The sequence below is a fragment of the Leguminivora glycinivorella genome, chromosome 7 (genome assembly GCF_023078275.1).
Source record: "Leguminivora glycinivorella isolate SPB_JAAS2020 chromosome 7, LegGlyc_1.1, whole genome shotgun sequence".
Taxonomy (NCBI): Eukaryota; Metazoa; Arthropoda; class Insecta; order Lepidoptera; family Tortricidae; genus Leguminivora; species Leguminivora glycinivorella.
Window position 1 is genome coordinate 18,693,590 of NC_062977.1, and position 19,602 is coordinate 18,713,191.

General features: G+C 38.1%; 2 protein-coding genes across 4 annotated transcripts in view; both read left to right on the forward strand.

The window, feature by feature from the left end:
* Positions 1-17,264, forward strand: part of LOC125227780 (zinc finger and BTB domain-containing protein 17-like) — a 40,262-nt gene extending 22,998 nt beyond the window's left edge. For 2 of the 3 annotated variants that reach the window (XM_048132117.1, XM_048132119.1), the window contains exons 7-8: positions 1,696-1,800; positions 13,603-17,264. In XM_048132117.1, coding sequence (XP_047988074.1) covers positions 1,696-1,800; positions 13,603-13,702 — 205 coding nt within the window. In that variant the 3' untranslated portion in view covers positions 13,703-17,264. The remainder of the gene's footprint in view (positions 1-1,695; positions 1,801-13,602) is intronic. The other variant, XM_048132118.1, reaches the window with a different exon arrangement.
* Positions 17,265-18,647: 1,383 nt separating this feature from the next.
* Positions 18,648-19,601, forward strand: LOC125227966 (SOSS complex subunit C homolog B). Its single transcript, XM_048132384.1, has 3 exons — positions 18,648-18,809; positions 18,925-19,088; positions 19,446-19,601. Exons 1-3 carry the CDS (start codon positions 18,779-18,781, stop codon positions 19,599-19,601), a joined length of 351 nt encoding a protein of 116 aa, XP_047988341.1. The 5' UTR covers positions 18,648-18,778.
* Position 19,602: the final 1 nt, after the last annotated feature.

The window sequence follows — 19,602 nt, forward strand, 5'->3', positions numbered from 1 at the left end:
TGGGATTTAGCATCATTAATCATATTATTCATTATTTACAAGTTTTCTTGCGGTATCGGTGCTTTCTGACTAAACTTACAGATATACCTATTACTTTTTCTATGTTTGTCAATTTCTGAAATCCTATAGCATAAGTAACATAACTGAATATTGTTTATGGTACACTTGAAATAGAGAAATGATTTGAATACAATAGTTAAAAACGTTTCCCAAGGATTGCGCGAGGGGTGAATCAACTTTTTGTCTAGTAACCCAGACGGCGATTTACATTGTTGTCTAGGGGAACAAACACATTTGAATAATACGAAACTATGATGGTGTTTTTCAAATACATTTACGTAGGTAAAGGTTTTAAAAATGTAGGTAATAGTTGACTACGTTGTCACAACAGCCACTATTAGAAATGAAGATATACTTTGTTATTTTTAGGGTTCGGTATTTATATAAGTTCGCCAAAATAAATGTGACACACTCTCTAAAAGATCGTGTTAGTGCCAGATATTTTTGCGGCTTTTCTTGTGTAAAATATTGTTACAGGTGATGGTAGGCCTACAATGATGATTGAATAGCCTATAGTTGATTTATCTACCCACTTAAGATGACTAGTTGAGAGCGTGTCTCTTAAGCCTGACCAAAAATATATGATCACTCGCTATGTTGAGGAATTTCCAGAGAGTTATATTTTCATACCTCCTGCATTGCACCTACCACATACATGAGAGTAACAGCGCCCTCTTGACAATGATCATATAATTTCTAGTCAAGCTTTAACTGATTGTGATTACCATAACTTCATAATATATTGCCTAAAATGTCATTCATTATTTCTTGAGATGAGATGTAACATTAAAACCAAACATTCCGCTTCCAATGTGTAGACTACTAGACTACCTTTGGAAAACTATTTGACATGGTTCGTTCAGACCGGGGGAATACAGCGCCTATAGAATGCATGTGTAATCGTATTCGTGCACCTCTTGTTAGGCCTGTAGATATTGCATGTTGTGCATTCCTCAAATCTGGACATACCGTTATCAGCATAGTAGCTAGCGCGAGCGCACGATGCATAGTAGACGTGCAGGTGAAATTGTAGGTAGAATCCGTCACACACGTCTACCGGCGCTACTACGATTTTTCCTTAAGACGCTACGGGAGCGAAAATTCTAATATACTAGTGTTATTAACTAGATTTATCGAAAAAAAATTGTCCATTTATAAGAACAACTCAGTTAAAAGATATTGCGAAAAAACTCGACTGTTTTCTCCTTCAAAACTTAAGAAATCATAACGAAATTTGAGAATCTGAATAACAATGAAATAATCTGTGTCGCACCGTTTAGTTTTCTTTTTTGCGCCATAATCAATAAAGCCGTTTTTGGAAATTTTTCATGGGTCTAAGCGTCTTTAAAAATAAGAATATCAAAAAATCAAAACGGTCCGACACAGATAAAAATAATAATAATCTGTGTTGAAAAAATCATTGCTCTATCTTCAAAAACCAGGGAGGGAATAATCGAGAGCGTTTGTATGGAGAATTGACCACTCCTGTATCGTCTTAACCGCTCGATCGTTCCATTTTCGTGTACACGAGCGAGCTAGTTTTACTGTTACTGCAAAAGTCATCCCAGCTTGCATTGGTAACCAATGCCCTGGTAGCGCATGCGACACTCGAGACAGTAATACAATTTGAAGTAGGCTGTCGAATTGTTTCAGCGAGTCGACCAACTTCATGCTCACGGCCGCCGCGCGGCCCCCACCCTGCGAGCTCGATCCACCCGCCACGCGAGTCTACCCCCACTAGTGAGTACTTTTATTTGATTTTATGTCATTTTCTTCTTCCTGGAGCAAGCAGGGTTAGCACATGATTGCCGCGAGAGTATGTCGCCGCGAGATAGACTACCCGTCCTTGTGTCATTAATACAGTTAGAAGAAGACGTGTCATCTATCTCGCGGCGACATACTCTCGCGGTAATCATGTGCTTGGCCTACTGGGAGCCTGGGGTCCGCTTTGACAACTAATCCCATGATTTGCCATTGACGTTGTTTTATGACAGCGACTGTCATCTGAATCTGACCTTCCAGCCCAGAGGGTAATTTAGGCCTAATTGATTCCCTTACGATTTTTTGATTAAATGTTTTGTCATAATGACGATAACTTAAAAGAAAATGGATACGGCATACTCCTAGGGCAGATCGTGAAATTGAATGAATTTTGGCCTATAAGCCTATATCTAGAAAAACACGGATAGTCGTCTGTGCTGCATCACTTTGAGCTAGGCCAGCTATTTAAATCCAATTTTTTTTTAGCTGATAAAGTGATTAGTGATTATAACTTAAGGCTTGTGCACACCTTATTCGTGTGCAGTAGGGTAGGGACGCCTGCAATTTTATAATATGTATTTAAAAAAAAACTGCACAAGGAGACATATTGCATTAAGTATTAAGTATCCTATGACTAGATCATCTTAATTCCCTCTAAGTTCTAAGGGGCCGGTGTTGAGAACATTCAACAGAGCCCCCTCCCCTTTAGGACTTAATACACAATGAAAATGAAACATACATTTAAATGCGAACGGTACGATCGCTGTGATGACACCCAAGCTCAAAAAATCTGTAGAAGAAAAAAATACAAAACGTTGATGACATAAGGTGGTAATATGATAATTTTGTCGTATAAAAATTAAATGTTCCCTATAAAGGGTCAAGTCGAACTATGATACGATACATTTCGCATAACGGCAACGCGCATTCGTGATTCGTCGGTGATACCCGCGTGTGTTACCGCTGTGTAAGCGTGTAGCACTTTGCTCACAGCAAACATCTCTTATCGGCCATGGCGCGCCACACACCATCCACGCGTTAATGTCTAAATAAACCTCGATAACAGACATCTCGTGCGCAATACTATAAACTTAGTAGCTTTTTCCCGCGGCTTCTCTTTTGGCCGCGTACTAATCTGATCTTGTTTTCCCTTATAAACTTTGGACCCCCATTTCACCCCCTTAGAAGGTGAATTTTGAAAAATCCTTTCTTAGTGCTCCTCTACACCTTATAAGGAACCTACGTGCCATATTTGGAATCTAGGACCAGCGGTTTCGGCTGTGCGTTGATATGTCAGTTTGTCAGTTTCCTCTTTTATATATTTAGATAAATATAATCTTCGTGAAGTTTCATTTTGAGACGAAAGCTTATCTAGATTAACGACAGATAAGTAGATAATACAGATTTATTATCGCCATGTTGTAGCCATATTAGTTAGTTAGTTAGTTAGTTTTATTGGGCATTTTCCGCAAGTCGACATCCATTGTGCCTATTTTGCGTGAAATAGACGGGGTAGCACTATTCCAACCACCCTAGCTCCTCTACGAATCCTAGCAGTGTTTTCAGGTTGCTAAATACCTCTTTCAGTGTGTTTGGCGTACCTAGATACTTGTTCCTATATACTTCTACCTGTTTACACTCTAGAAGAAAGTGTTTGGTGGTTTCTTCTGCTTCCATGCACGCTCTGCACATGGGGCTATCGGTTATACCTATGTTATTGAGGTGTTTGTTCAGTGTGTTGTGTCCTGTCATTAATCCTACTAGTTTGCGCAGTTGCTGTCTGGGTGTTCTGAGTAGGATTTTTGTGAGCTTTGTATTAGGTTCAGCAAGAATTTCTTTAGTTTGTCTACATGTGTCTAACTCTACCCAATATTTGTTGTGTAGCTGTTTGTAGTGTTGACTAAGTTGGTTTTTCCTATATGATACTGGTAGGGGTATGATGGGTTCGGGGCCATATGCCGGTGTGGCTGATCCTTCTCGGGCCAGTTCATCCGCTGCATCATTCCCTCTTGATCCACTGTGCCCCTTTATCCATTGTAGTGTTACTTTGTTGTCCTCTTCACACACTTCAGTGAGTCTTTGATGACATTCTAGTATTAGTTTCGAGGTAAGTTTCGGGCTGTCTAGTGCCTGAAGCACTGATTTGCTGTCTGATAGTATCAGTATGTTTCCATGTTTTACCTGTCGTCTCTTTATGGCATTGCAAGCTTCTATTATTCCTACACATTCGGCTTGGAATACCGTGCTGTGTTCACCTAGGGGCTTGGATATGTGTATGTTTAAATCTTCTGAGAAGACTCCACACCCTGTTCCCTCTTTTGTTTTTGATCCGTCTGTAAATATTCTTAGATTTGTTTGGTGTAGTCCTTCTTTTGGATCTTCTGTTAGCAATGTCGTGTATTTTTTGCAGAAGATCGTGGTTTTTGGTATTTTGTCCACTGGCGCTTCTAGCATCGGCAGTTTTGAGATCATGTCGCCATATATTATTCTGTGCGTTGAATTGAGTTTTGTCCATAGGGTTAGGTCTTTCAGTCGGAGGGCTGTGGCTGCAGCTTCCTTTTGTATGTATATGTGTAGGGGTAAGAGTCCTAGCATTATTTCTAAAGCTGCTGTCGGAGTAGTTCTCATACATCCCGTTGTTGCTACACATGCTAGTCGTTGTGTTTTATTCAGCTTGTCTATTGCCGTGGTTTGCTTGGTGCGGGGCCACCATACAATAGCACCATAGCTGATCATCGGCATTATTACCATTTTGTATAGCCACAGTATGATGTGGGGAGCAAGACCCCATTTCTTGCCCACCATCCTTCGGCATTGCCAGAAAGCCACTGTTGCTTTGCTTAGTTTTTGTTCTAGGTGTTTACTCCAGTTGAGTTTGTCGTCGAGGATTATGCCTAGATATTTCACCTCTTTTGAAAGTGTCAGTTGTGTGCCAAATAGTGTCGGCATTTCGTATATGCCCAATTTCCGTTTATGTGTAAAGAGAATTGTGTCGGTCTTCTTAGGGTTTACCGATAGGTCATTCTCCGTGCACCATTTCTCTACTATTTTCAGTGCTGTCTGTGTGAGATTGCACAGTGTACTGATTACCAGGCCGCTGATTAGTATGACTAAATCATCTGCATATCCTATGGTAATGAAGTGCTTTTCGTTCAGTTTTGTTATCAAATCATTTACCACCAAGTTCCAGAGTAGTGGCGACAGTACCCCTCCTTGGGGACATCCCCTCATAACTAGTGCCTGGTGGTCTTGATTTTCGGATAGTTTTATTCTTGTCTTAACATATTCATTATCCATCCAATTATGAGTGGATTTGTTCCGTGTCTTTGTAGTGCTTGTTGAATGCTGCTGAAATTGGTCTTATCAAAGGCTCCCTCTATATCAATGAAGGTTCCCAGGCAAGAATTCTTCATCATTAACGCATTTTCTATGTTACTAACTACAGCGTGTAGCGCTGAATCTGTCGATTTACCTTGACTGTAGGCATGTTGGTTTGGGTGGATTTGTATGTTCTTCAAAGCCGTTTCCTTGAGCTCTTTGTCACATAATCTTTCCAGTGTTTTTAGCATGAAGGATGTAAGGCTAATTGGATGTAAGCCATATTAAACAAAAGCCTATTTAGCAAGACTACTTACTTGGAGCATGGACATCATTTTCTCTACATAAAGTCTGCTGATTTTTGAGGGCTGGGAGGGAGACACCGAGACAAGCGTCGAATGTATGGATACATCAACGTAACATAAAATAGCCCTTTTAGAATATACGTTAGTCCGTCCAAACATATGCTTATTGGCTATTTTTCAGGAGACGTAAGGTCCAAAGACTATCTGTCTATGCTCTCAGCTAGAATATGTCACAGTTGTGCAGAAAAATTGAGCTAAAATAAAACTGCCTGACTAATATAAACTCATATTAATATTACGGATAAACATTACGTTAATTTGAAGAGTACAAATCTTTATTTATTACTCGTCTGTAAGCATATCTTAATTTTGGTTATCACACTGATTGTGAATCACACGGCCCTCCTACGTTTGAGGGAGACAACGCTATGAAATATATACTTGTCCCGCTCTCACACCGGTACAGTGTACATACAATATGAGAACAGCATTGAAGGCTTCCGACTATGTGTTAGTTTTAGTACATCGCTCTGCATAATGTAATCGGATATCTTATCAAGTCAAACGGATTATGCTCTATGACAACATTAATTTTTAGTACCTATACTTTGATTATGGTTGCCATGGTGGCGATAATCAGTGCCGGATTATAAAAAAGCCTTAAAATCCGGAGTCCAAACATATAACCCGGCAACCTTCAAAACAGGCATCTTCTGGGCGAGCTGACTCCATCGTAAGCCACGTCTTTGCCTTTGGCTAGTTTGTGGCTAAAAGTAAGCCCATTTATAATAATAAAAAAATATAAAATAGTACATTACGATACAAGTGCGTAAAAAAGGAAGTTCGGCACGAGTTTCGAATTTCCTTTTTGCACGTGTATCGTACGACGTTTTTCAGTACAGATGAGCCTCCGAAGTTTCGACCTGGCATATAATGAACCACTTCTCGCACTAGTGCGTAAAAAAAACTCCATCTGTACTGAAAAATACATATTGTAATATAGGTATTATAGAATAAAAATGCAAAGATCGAAAATAGATATCGTCACTACTTTTAAAAAAACGTGTATCTTCGTCTGTTGATGAAAAGAAAATTGTAGTAAGTATGTATGGAATGGTGCAAAAAGGAGATGGTGCGACGACCTGGAAAAAATTATCCCAACTGGTGGGGAAATGCGAGTGATAGGGTCGAGTGGAGAAAGAGAGGGGAGGCCTTTGCCCAGCAGTGGGACACTAACGCAGGCTAGAGAGAAAAAAAAAGTATGGAATGCATATAGACTTACTGCGTTTTAACTTTGAGGAACAGCGTGAGATACGAGATTTTTTGAAGTAGTGATGATATATGGAAATTTTGAGACTGTTCTTTTCTCCTTTTAGGATTGTAAAAGCGCGTTGCGTTTAATTTGCCAAGACTCTTTATATCTGCCGTTAGTGCCGTTGTTATACGAGTACATGTACCTAAAGCTATGAAATAAACATAAACTCGCGGTGCCCTTCACTCGGCTCTGTAAAATTAAAAAATCATTCATGGGTAATTGTGTTCGATTTTATAATAAACTTCCGAATCATAAGGACTGTATCGTTAAGTATAAGGACAAAACAAACCTCGTCTAAATGTTGACATGTGCATAATTTTGTATTATTTATTATGTTCCGAGAGTATGATCTGAAGGTATTTGATATAAGGTCTGATATTTTTTTTATTTTAGGGACTTTATGGTACTTTCATTAAGGTCTAGCAAATAAATTTCGGACAACCCCTATCTGGCTTAATTTGAGAATATTTCAATGACTCTTTGTACGATTTCAACAAACAAAGGTTAATATGCTGCCAAAATATATTCTTTAAGAGTCCTCTTCATGGTTTTCCAATTGGGTACTTGTAGAATAAATGCGGTGAATTTATATAAATTAATAAAACGCAATTTTGAGCAACGTTCCGGATTGCCGTAAATTTTTGATGCGAGCAGGATGAGAGAAACAGATAAAAAAATTAGCCATAGGCCAAAGTCTAATTGACATTCATGGTGTTTGAACAGTGCCTAAACCAGATCAATATAAACAGTGTATGATAGTCAAATTCGACATCAAAGTCGGAGTTAGAGTAAGCACCATGCCACATTCTCTAAATGGCCGCCATACACAGATCCTGAACTTTATTTTTTTTAAATAACAGTGGCTAGAATATGTCCAGATATTCTGCTTTGTGGATCATGTGTCGTTGAGGTTCGCACCGTACAATTTTTTTTCGCAATCGTATCGTCTTTTACGCACTTTGTGAATTTTCTAGTAGCATTTGTCCGGAATCGTAATTGGTACTCGGGAGGATTAAGTCAATACTGTCTAAACCATATGCTTTACGTCGAGCTTCTAGGACAAAATGTGTACCTTATTATGTGCCTTATTAAGCCCATGTCACAGTATAAACCAGTAATAACTCTTCTTACAAACTTCACGCCGCGCGGTGTGTCCCCCTCCCTCCCCTCGCATGCAGCGAAAACATGCGAAACTGGTAATTATTGGGCTGGACAGTCGGGGTCGCGTTTGTGCGCTGTTTTTTATGTGTGTGTGAAAATGACGTCAGTGCCGAGGTCATTTCGTTACTGTAGTGTTTATGGATGTATGGACAACAGTTCTAAAAATCCGGATATAACATTCTTCACAATTCCTAGACTTCCAGAAAAGTAAGTGGTTTTTATACTTATATTTTTGCAGCGTTAAGTAAAAGTGAGATATAGTGATGCATTAAAATCAATAAGGATTTACCTGTAACGACATTAATTACTTTGCAACCAAATACTTGTTTTTAGGGTTCCGTACCAAAAAGGTACAACAGGAACCCTTATGGTGCGACTCTGTCCGTCTGTCTGTCCGTCTGTCACATTCCTAAATATCTCGAGAACTACTAATGCTATCAACTTGAAATTTGGAATAGTTATGAACATTGTAAACCTCTACAAATAGAAAGTATATTTTTTTTAAATATATTAATTTTAATTGTAGAAAATGGCCAAAATGAAAGGGGGGCAAACTGTAAATTTCAAGTTACTAGGTCAAGTGGGGTATCGTTGGAAAGAGCTCAAATTGAACGTAGATAAGCTATTTTTTATAATTTTTTTGTTGTGGAAAAAAAAAGAATTTTGAAGGAAAATATAAAAAAAATACCGTTCCCCCCCTTATCTCCGAAGTTTACCAACGAAAAATTATGAAAATTTTAGTAAACATTGGTTATATGCTAAATATTACAGGAAAAATATAATCGTGTTTGTATTTTGAATACTTTTTTTTTAATTCACAAAAAACTTTTCAGATTTTTACTTTCAATTTACCCACCCTTGCGGATGTATATCGTACTTCAAATTAATACGAGATGTTACGTAAACCATCTTCTGTCCAATAAAGTAAAAACTGTTTAAATCGATTAACATTATAAAGAATTATCCCTGAAAAACCAGGTCGCGCAAATTAGTTAGCAAATTGACCGGGAGATGGCGCTATACACAATAATACTCATTAGTGCCTATACTTTTGTCTTCTAGTCAAGTCATTAGAGTTATATGAAAATATGAGATTATTTTTACTAGGTAGTTTGAAAGAAAGTTTGTACGGAACCCTCGGTGGGCGAGTCCGACTCGCACTTGGCCGGTTTTTTTTATTTAGGTAGATGATGCGATCTATCTTATTTATCTCGAAAGTTTGGTACCTACTTAAATATTGTGTAAATACTATTTCGTCAGTATTTAAGAAAAAAACACGTACCTACTTGAATGGTACGTAGTAGAAAGTCCGTTTTTGTTTTAAATAATATCTAAGTATAACATATAAATTACCACATACGTGATGTGAAAAGCCTTCCCCGTGAATATCTCATTTTGCTCGGGATCGTTACACAATCTAGTATTGCGCTTATAAGACTAATATATGAATAATATTTTTTTGTGTATTCAATATTGACTGGTGTGGTATTGTTATACTAATACGTACAGTTACCTAATAGTACCTATTAGATAACAACAACTTACTTTGTACGAAGATTTTGTTCAACCCTGCGTGACCTTGCGCAGTAGAGACCGCCCGCATCTACCTGCCGGAGATTAACTACTGAATATTCCTTATACTGTGCCCATGTCTTGTTATAAGAAAGAAATCTAATAGCAAATAAATACGGCTACTCAAAGTTGTCATCATACTTAACGATACAGTCTTTATTACTGAATTGTCAATTAATAAATTTAAGAATTATGTAAAGCGTGTACTCATTTCCAAAGCTTATTAATCTTATTATATACTATTATATACAACACAAGACTACATGAATGATAAAACAACGTGGGATAACAATTAGTTATTCGAAATAGTTTATTATTTTTTATGTTTTTGAACTTGTTGATGAAATTAATATTGTTTTTTTTTTTGACATTAGATTTTTCCTAGACATGTATTTTTATATATACATATACCTAATTATATATTTTTTATTTAACTATTATTTATATATGAAATTGTATATTATAGACTCAATATTATTATGAACAATAATTACAACAATAAATTGCTCTGATAATTAGGTTAGATTAAGATCATAACATATATGTAATGAACTATTCATAAGAGCTTGTAACTAGGCCTACATGAATAAAGATATTTTTAATTGAATTAAACTGATGGTATATGTAATAATATCAATGTAACGTCAATGTAACAAAAGCAAATCTGCAACATGCCTCGTCTCAAGCAAACCATGACTAAAAACAACCACATTTGTTTGTCAATAAATGAAACCCAATAACATCAACATACACATTACAGTGTAGGTAACATTTGCTTTTATGACTAAAAGATAACCCTTTCGCCAATAATATTAACGAATCCTATTAGTCTTCGGCTATAATAAGCATTTTGAAGAACGAACACTGCAAAAATAATCTAACATAGGTAAATAAGTTAGATTCATCTGGGTTGGCCTGTTTTTACTGTGATACTAGCTTTTACCCGCGGCTTCGCCCGCGTAATAAAAGTATTCTTATTGAAACGTTTACAAAAAATAAGATTTTCATTTGGATCCGTAGGTTTCTTTGTAGGTACATCTGTCCGCGATTATTTCGATTAAGGTAAAGCGGGGCAATTCTCGACTGGGGGGCCATTGTAACTGATCTATTTGCTGTACGGTCAGCCAAGAACCTTACACTGCTTTTTGGCTGACTGTACCTTACAGAAATTACTATTGTTTTAAAAGAAATTCTTGCAATGATTGTAGAATTGTTACACAGCGTAGGTAGTAGGTACGAATATGTATGTATTTTACCTATATAAATAATATACTGGGGAAACTTCATACAACCCACATAGCCAGTATCTCGACGCTATGGTCGGTAGGGTAAAAAGTACTTCCTTACATTATCGCTTACAATTTTTTCCATTTTGCTTATACTTATTGCAAACGTAAACATATGAAAGGCAAGCAAACAACGATCTTCTTACAGCATATTGAATGTAATAGTTATTACGGATGCAGGATACTCGCCGATGCCTACTTACTAATCCCTTCCCACTGAGCCACCTGCATTTTACACTGCCTAGATATCGATTGCCGACCGATTATTCCGACCCCAATCCCTATTCTTATCCCCGGCCCTATCTCTATCCTTGTCCCCTACCCCGTCCCCGTCCCGTCCCTGTCCCCGTCCCTCCCCTATCCCTATCCCTATCCCTACCCCTACCCCTATCTCTATCCCTATCCCTTACCTATCCCTATCCCTAACCCTAACCCTATCCCGTTCCTGTCACTGTCCCTGTCCCTGACCCTGTCACTGTCCCTGTCCCTGACCCTGTCCCTGTCCCTGTCCTTGCCCCTGTCAAATTATCACGCTAGGAGGTGAACTTTGAAAAATCCTTTCTTAGTGCTCCTCTAAGGAACTTCCGTGTCAATTTGAAATCTCTTGAACCAGAAGTAAAGATAAAAACTAAACCTATACTTATGGCTATTTTGGATATTTTAACCCCGTTGCTCAACAACAAGGGAGAAAATTTCTTTTCCACCTCATTAGATTTTAAAATCGTTGTATTTATCGTGATCAGCGACCCGATAAACCATAAAAACGATACCCATATTGTGTTTTTGACTTAACCCCCTTTGCACCCCTTTAGGGGTCAAATTTTCAAAAACCCTGAAACATGTATTTAGTCATATGTCTTTAGGAATCCTCCTGTGAAGTTTCGAATAAAATAGTCAAACTAATCTTGTTTCCCCATACAAACTTTGAACCCCCATTTCACCCTTTTAAGAGGAGAATTTTGAAAAATCCTTTCTTAGTGCTCCTCTACGCCATATAAGGAACATATGTGCCAAATTTGAAATTTCTAGGACCAGCGGTTTCGGCTGTGTGTTGATATAACAGTTAGTCAGTCAGTCAGTTTCTTCTTTTATATATTTTTTGATATTTAAACCCCATTGCACTATAACGGGGAGAAGATATTTCACTTCCGCCTCGATAGATTTTAAAAGCGTTTTATTTATCGTGATCAGCGACCCGATTAATCATAAAAACGATACCCATATTGTTTTTTTACTCTATCACCCCCTTTTCACCCTTTTAGGGGTTAGATTTTCAAAAAACCTGAAACACGTCTTTAGTTATGTGTTTTTAGGATCCCTCCTGTGAAGTTTCGAATAAAACAGTGAAACTAACATTGTTTCCCCATACAAACTTTGAACCCCCATTTGACCCCCTTAGGAGGCGAATTTTGAAAAATCCTTTCTTAGTGCTCTATATAAAAACCTACGTGCCAAATTTGACATCTCTAGGACCAGCGGTTTCGGCTGTGCGTTAATATGTCTGTCAGTCAGTCAATATCTTCTTTTATATATTTTTTTGATATTTAAACCCCATTGCACCACAACAGGGGAGAAGGTATTTCACTCCCGCCTCGTTAGATTTTAAAAACGTTGTATTTATCGTGATCAGCGACCCGATAAACCATAAAAACGATACCCATATTGATTTTTTTACTTTATCACCCCCTTTTCACCCTTTTAGGGGTGAAATTTTCAAAAAACCTGAAACACGTATTCAGTCATATGTCTTAAGGAATCTTCCTGTGAAGTTTCGAATAAAATAGTCAAACTAATCTTGTTTCCCCATACAAACTTTGAACCCCCATTTGACCCCCTTAGGAGGTGAATTTTGGAAAATCCTTTCTTAGTGCTCCTCTACATTATATAAGGAACCTACGTGCCAAATTTGAAATCTCTAGGACCAGCGGTTTCGTCTGTGCGTTGATATGTCAGTCAGTCAGTCAGTCAGTCAGTCAGTCAGTTAGCTTCTTCTTTTATATATTTAGATTAGATAAAGCCTTTCTATGTCTTAGGCCCACTTGCACCAACCACTTAACTCAGGGTTAGTCGGCTGTCATCTGTCAAATTCCATACAAAATGGTGGGTTAACCCTCCATTTTCGTTGATGCAAGTGGCCCTTAATGTAACGATCAGATGTAGTGCGAAAAAAATTGCCTTCGTATTGTTACGGAAACGTACGAACGTGGCATGCTATTTCAGTCAGTCTCAGTACAAGATGTACTGACATTTAGGGCCACTTGCACCAACGAAAATGGAGGGTTAACCCGAGAGTTAACTAAGCTATTCTATATGGGATTTGACAGATGACAGCCCGCTAACCCTGAGTTAAGTAGTTGGTGCAAGTGGGCCTTACTGAACTAGCATGACAAATACGAACGTTTCAAGAAAAATACGAAGGAAACCCTTTTCGCACTACATCTGTAAGGATTTGTAATATTTGTATTCAAGCTATAATTTACAACAGGGCAAATGTTGCCCTTTCACCTCTCACCTTTTGTTTTACAGTAGACATAGTGAATATAGTGATATTTAGCGCATTAGTGTGGTAATAGTTTTACGCTTAATATTCCTGAGTCAAAATTACAAGGATCATAGATATAGATGTTCTGTAAAATGTTGTAATAAGTCGTCGGCGTCACATTAACGAGTTTGCAAGCCACACCGTGTCGACGGCAAAAAAACATGAGCTGCTTTTAATTTTTCGCCAATCCTTATGAATTTCCTACTATGTGTTACCATATTTGTATGACGGATGTGTACCTAACTAGGCACTTTATGTAACATGCTTCCGTGGTTGTTGCAGTGAGGCGTCGAAGAGCCCGGGGCTGGGCGAGTGCTCGCGCGCGGGCGCGACGGCGCAGCCGTGCCCGGAGCCGCCGCGCGACCCGGACGCGGCGCAGTGATGGCCCTACAACCGTTGCATATCAATTTCATAATCTTGTTGTTTTTTACCAAAAATGAGAAATTCTAACGATACTCAGCCGCGACCCGGCCCGCCCGCTCGGGAGATGTATTTATTGGCGCGGAGCGGAGAGCGGGCGGGGATATTCATATTTATTTAGGTGATATTTTTCTATTGGCTACTGATAAGATTTTATCTGTCGTTATGTCGCCGGCCGCGCCGGGGTGCATTGTCGTTGTAAGGGGTTCGCCCGAAGCTCTAGCAATAATTTATCAGGTTCCTAAGAAGTTTCGTAGTTAGGTTCTATGCACGAATTTTTCGCGAACACTGCCGCTTGATATCTAAATTTGTTTCACGGATATTAGTCGTTCGGTCGCTTCCTTTATTTTATATTTAAACAGTCATTTTTCAACGTTACGTTAAAATTTGTATATGAGGCATTTAAGTGCTGTACGAGGGACCGTTGCAATTGCAAAGTAAATATATAAAATGGCATAATGTTTAGAACTAACATAGATATATTATAGTCATTTCGTTTTATAGGTGTAAATGATAAAGAATTTATTTTGGAGCGTAAACGGTTCGGATATTGTAAAGTTTTCGGAGAGCTGTGATCGAGACGGATATAAAGCAGTCATATTTTTAAATAAAGTTTAGGAATTACTACGTAATAATTGCCAGGTATACAGCATATTGTATGAGGCGAGGTGTACATAGGACACGGGGCCGCGTCGCCTCCGCGCGTCCTTGTGCCGGATCCGCGCCGGATCTGCGCCGGAGCCGCGCCGGACTCGCGCCGGCGCCGCGAGCCCCGCTCTCGCGCACGGTCGTGTTTTTAATATAACCATATCAAAAAAAGCAATAACTATTATTTGATAGAAACGAATTTTTAATTTATAAAATACTGTTTTAACCAAGTTGTTATAAAAGTAGCTAGTAAATTAATTAAAAAGTCTCTTTAAAAGTCCACAGTCGTTTTAGAGTTCTTTTGAACGATGAGTAAAGTAATTACGTCTCACGTTTCGAATATCATATCATTTTGTGACGTGTTAGGTGGGGACGGTGCGTGCGCCGCTCGTCGCGAACGGTAAGCTACAGTTACCACGGTAGGCTAGTGTAGTCCGCGCAACTAGTGTCACTTACCGACTAGTGTGTACGAAGCCAATCGAAAGTCTTAATGCTCAATGTTGCCAAATTTTACTTGCCGAACGTCTTGTCTGATATGATGATGATTCGTCGTCGCCCGCCTTTACGGCGCCAGATTTGCTCAGTAGAATGGAGTCCTTTGTTACACTTTCATGAGTTACAAGTTTTGGCCGGAAAAATATCATTAGAAATTTAAATTGAAAGAAAATTTGATAGTAACTTAAATAAGACAATTTAGATTTTATTAAGAGTATTTGCAAGTATAAATACTTCGTGGCGTATGATCGAGTCGAGATGCAATATGTTTATTTAGTGCCAAATGATAAGTTAACTCGTAGCAATATGTCGTATCTTAATGCTCTTGTGTAATTCGCGTAGTGCATCGACCTCTGAGGTTTCGAAAGTTTCTTTAACAAGACTATACAGGGAAAGTGTTAGGTATTGTTGGATTAAGGAATGTTGTTGAGATATAATACTCATGCGGCAGGGTGTAAAAATAAACGTACTCACCGATCGGAAGCGTTCGGTGCCTCTCGGCTGTTGGTCGACTCCATGTGATCGAGCCGCGCTGTAAGCGCCAAGCTCTAAACCTAGTCTAGTTTTGATACTAAAATAATGAAATAATAATCAATCGCCAAACCTCGAAGGTATAGCTCCACTCTTTTTTACAGGGTAAGTTATTGTCCGTACGCCCTTCGCTAACATACTCTTATTTTTACACTCTGTTTTACTATTGGTGATGGTGGAGAGCAAGGAACAAGAGAATTTATTTACTCAAATAAGTTTTATTATTTATATTTTAACTAAATTGTAATGAATATACATTTTTTTGCATTTTATTATTGTAATGGCAGCTGTCCATGTAACGAAATCGATCAAAACAGCTGAATCGCGTAGGGTTTCATAAATAGATTTAAAACGATACATCGAACATGACACATTGGGCACAAATATTGTTAAAAATATGCTTGTTTTCTTAAACGCTTCGCTATCTAATAATGTATTATCGAAATCTTTGTTGTAATAATGTTCCTGGTTGTAGTGTCTATAATTGGAGTCACTTTGTGGAACCCTTGTGTTAGATACGTACTCTAAATACGTACGTTGCCAATTTTGTCTAAGTAATAATCTTGTGTGCGTGTCGAAGTGACACGCGAGAGAACAACATCGAAGCCGCCGCGTCGCCCGCGCGTCGCCGAGTCGCGCGCGTGAGGCCGCTCGCAGGTCGCGGGCGCGCGGTGTTGTGCCAAAATTAAGTGCTAGTCTTTTAAAACAAATGTTGTTATCAATTTTCAGATTTTATTTAGTCCAGAATATGTTTATTCCTGTGCTGTGAAAGTAATTACTTTGATCAAATCAACACTAAATGGTGGTGTAGTGGTGATACGCAATGTAGCCGTTTCGAACACTTTTAGCTAGATTCTTGCCTTCCAAAACTTTAATCTTTTATCGTTTTTATTCGAGTTTATATCTTAGCCTTGTTATTATATGTTATACTATCGATTCTGCTACATTGTGGTCAACTTTTAAGTTTAATGGATAATGGTTGACGATTACCGTCAGCGAGCGAGCTAGATGGGCATAGGCTAAGGCCTGTTCGCGCCGCCTGAGGCAAACTCAACGATGGATCTCAACGTACCTATGCCAATGAATACACTGGGTACTTCCTTTATTTTTGAGGCTAACATCATGTTCTGCGATTCGGACCGTTAGGCCCTCCCGCTCACTCGCTGCGGCTATGAGATGATGTGATGATAAAGTGTCATTATAAGTCATTAAATGTATGGAGTGGAGACTTTGGAAAGCCGTGTTGGTTTGTTGCTACATTTATAGTAGATATTTACTAAAGTGCACATCATTGTTTAACTACAAGCTTGTGCAAGTTTATTCCAAATTGTTTATAGAGAAATCTATGATTATTTCCAAATTTTTATATTAATATTTTTGTAATCGTAAAAGACAAAGGCAACTTAAATTATATTTATGTTGTGCATTTATTCTCAAATGTTATTACGTACCACATACTCGTGACTAATGTCAGAACAGGAGCGAAGAATAATATACAGTAATTATTCTGTATTGCTAATATTGTGAGTCAATTCTAGTAAAGTTAATGTTCCCTTTTATTTAGAGTTATTTACTATAATAAACAAATTAATTAAGATTGCTCAACCGGACGCAATGCTAACTGCAATTTAGATGTACGAATAATTTTATATTATGTCCTTTTATATTATCATTTATATCTGATATTTTATCAGTTTTATTATTTTGTGAGATATGGCAGCGCATGTTAGTCTATGTTTATTCTTTAAGAGAGGCCAAATGTTGACTTGCTAATGTGAGACTGTTTTGCCAAGAATCAGAAAGTATATTATTACCTACATTGTTTTAAAATAAATGCTTTTATATAAATATGCTTGTCTTTTTTTACTATAACCATATATATATATATATATATATATATTATATTAATATTATTTTATTTAATATATTTTATATTTAATCTCATGCGATTGCCCAATAGTTGACTCTATACCATAGTGCAATCTCTATTGTAAAAGGTGTACGAAAAGTAACTTGTAATCAGAATAACTCACTTCTATATAGCGGAATAGGCTAGTTTCCTATACTTAATATATTTTATGCAGTGCACGAAATAAAACACCACATAATTAGATGAATAATATGGACAGTAGTTATGTTTAAACATAATTTCTATTTAATAAGTCAAAGAGAAAGATATAAAGTAAATGAATTGACCGTGACGTATACTCCTCAGTATTTCATAGTAATTTCGTATTAGCAAATCGTTTTGACATTTCTTAAAACGAAGCTGATTTGACTAGTAGGAAACTAGCCTATTGACTTTTGATTACATACGAAGTAGTCCACTGCGAACACTACCTTTTCAACAGGTATTTACTACCTCTGAGAGGATCTAATAAAGTTGCCTTTCATATCACTTCTTGGTACAGAATCCTAAAAACGGATTTGTAGTGATGGCTTTTTTGCGAACGTTTAAAATAGGAATTCACCTACCAGCCTCTTTGTCGCTCAAATTAGCGAGTGGGATAGAGAGGCAGATAACAATTATTTTGAACAAACTTTTTGCAATAAATTCGAAGGTGTATTCAAACCTTTAAGCTAGGAACATACTACGCGGACGTCCGTCGTAAAACGACCGCGACCGCGACCTATCAGTGTGCACGGAACAAAACATCCAGAGAGCCAGATTTCGATCGGACGTCCGTGCGCTCAAGGCCACGTCCGCGTCCGTCGACCGATAGTTTGCACGGTTATGTGTATTTCCATTGTCCAGATTCCCGTCCGCGGTCGATTTACGACGGACGTCCGCGTAGTATGTTCCTAGCTTTAAGCTAGGAACACACTACGCGGACGTCCGTCGTAAAACGACCGCGACCGCGACCTATCAGTGTGCACGGAACAAAACATCCAGAGAGCCAGATTTCGATCGGACGTCCGTGCGCTCAAGGCCACGTCCGCGTCCGTCGACCGATAGTTTGCACGGTTATGTGTAATGTCATTGTCCAGATTCCCGTCCGCGGTCGATTCACGACGGACGTCCGCGTAGTGTGTTCCTAGCTTTATTCTTGCTTGGTGCCTGACCACAGATTACGCAAATAACAAATTAGTGAGACCAAATAATAGAATCAAAATTAGATTATATCAGGTTAGCCAACCTCTCATCATACAATATTCATATGTAATGCCTGATCTGAACATACCTTAAAATATGAGTTTATTGACTTGTCAAACGTCATTTGTACTCTGAATAAACTAACCTCACTTTCTCACGACATTTACAACTCTGTCGTCTATATTTATTACCGAATTGATGAATTATGTTGTGCAGTCCTGTATTTTTTGAGCTTTTTTTATAATTCTGCTATTTACCAGCTAATATTAGATGGCGTTTCCTCAGCCCAACGCTCAAAGAGGTAACAACAAATTTAAGTAGCTTATCTAAATAAAAATACCACTCTATGTTTGTTTATATTATGATTATGGTGTTTTTGATAAATTCTCAAGTGTATAAATGTGTTTGGTCACTAGAATTAACGAATAGGAAGATTTTGGAGGAGTTGCAGTTGAAAAAACAAATGCTTTTGAAGCAAGCTGCCGTGGCACCTCTCACCGCCACCACGATCAGCCTGACGCAGCCCAGTCCCGCCGGCTCACTGCCTATGTGCTCTATCCCACCAGTGTCTGCTACCGCTGTAAGTGTTAAAATTAAATAATTCCTTGAATAATGTGAAAAATTTGGTGTGCTTGTATCAGCCAAAATTTTTGTGTTATTATTCTGTTTCAATACTCGGGATACAGGTACTTCAGTTATTATAAATCTTTATAGATGTGAATGAATCAACCTCGAAAAGCATTAATTGAAATTGGATTTAAAAAATCAGGGGGAAATAGCATAGAACAGTGGAACTCAACTATTTCATGTGTTGCTTATATCTTGTACTTTTCAACAAAAGATCTAATGCTATTATCATACTAGCTTGTGAGCTGCATCATATTTGAAATAAAAAACAAAAAGAAACAATGTTAAACCAATTACTGTCGTTTTTCAGGGTTTCCCACAACTTCCCGAAGCAAATATAATAAACACAAGCCACCGAGCCGCATTACAGCACGCCAACGCCACATCCTGTGGCTTCTTCGTCTCCCAAGACTCTTCATTCGGAAACCAAATCCTACCCGTACTGCCAAGGTTTGACAACAAGTGAC

Excerpts from the sequence above, each read along its gene's own strand:
- LOC125227966 (XM_048132384.1), top strand. The coding sequence starts at position 18,779 with ATGGCGTTTCCTCAGCCCAACGCTCAAAGAG. Across the intron at positions 18,810-18,924 it reads TCAGCCCAACGCTCAAAGAG|AATTAACGAATAGGAAGATT; the intron begins GTAACAACAAAT and ends TTTGGTCACTAG. Across the intron at positions 19,089-19,445 it reads CACCAGTGTCTGCTACCGCT|GGTTTCCCACAACTTCCCGA; the intron begins GTAAGTGTTAAA and ends GTCGTTTTTCAG.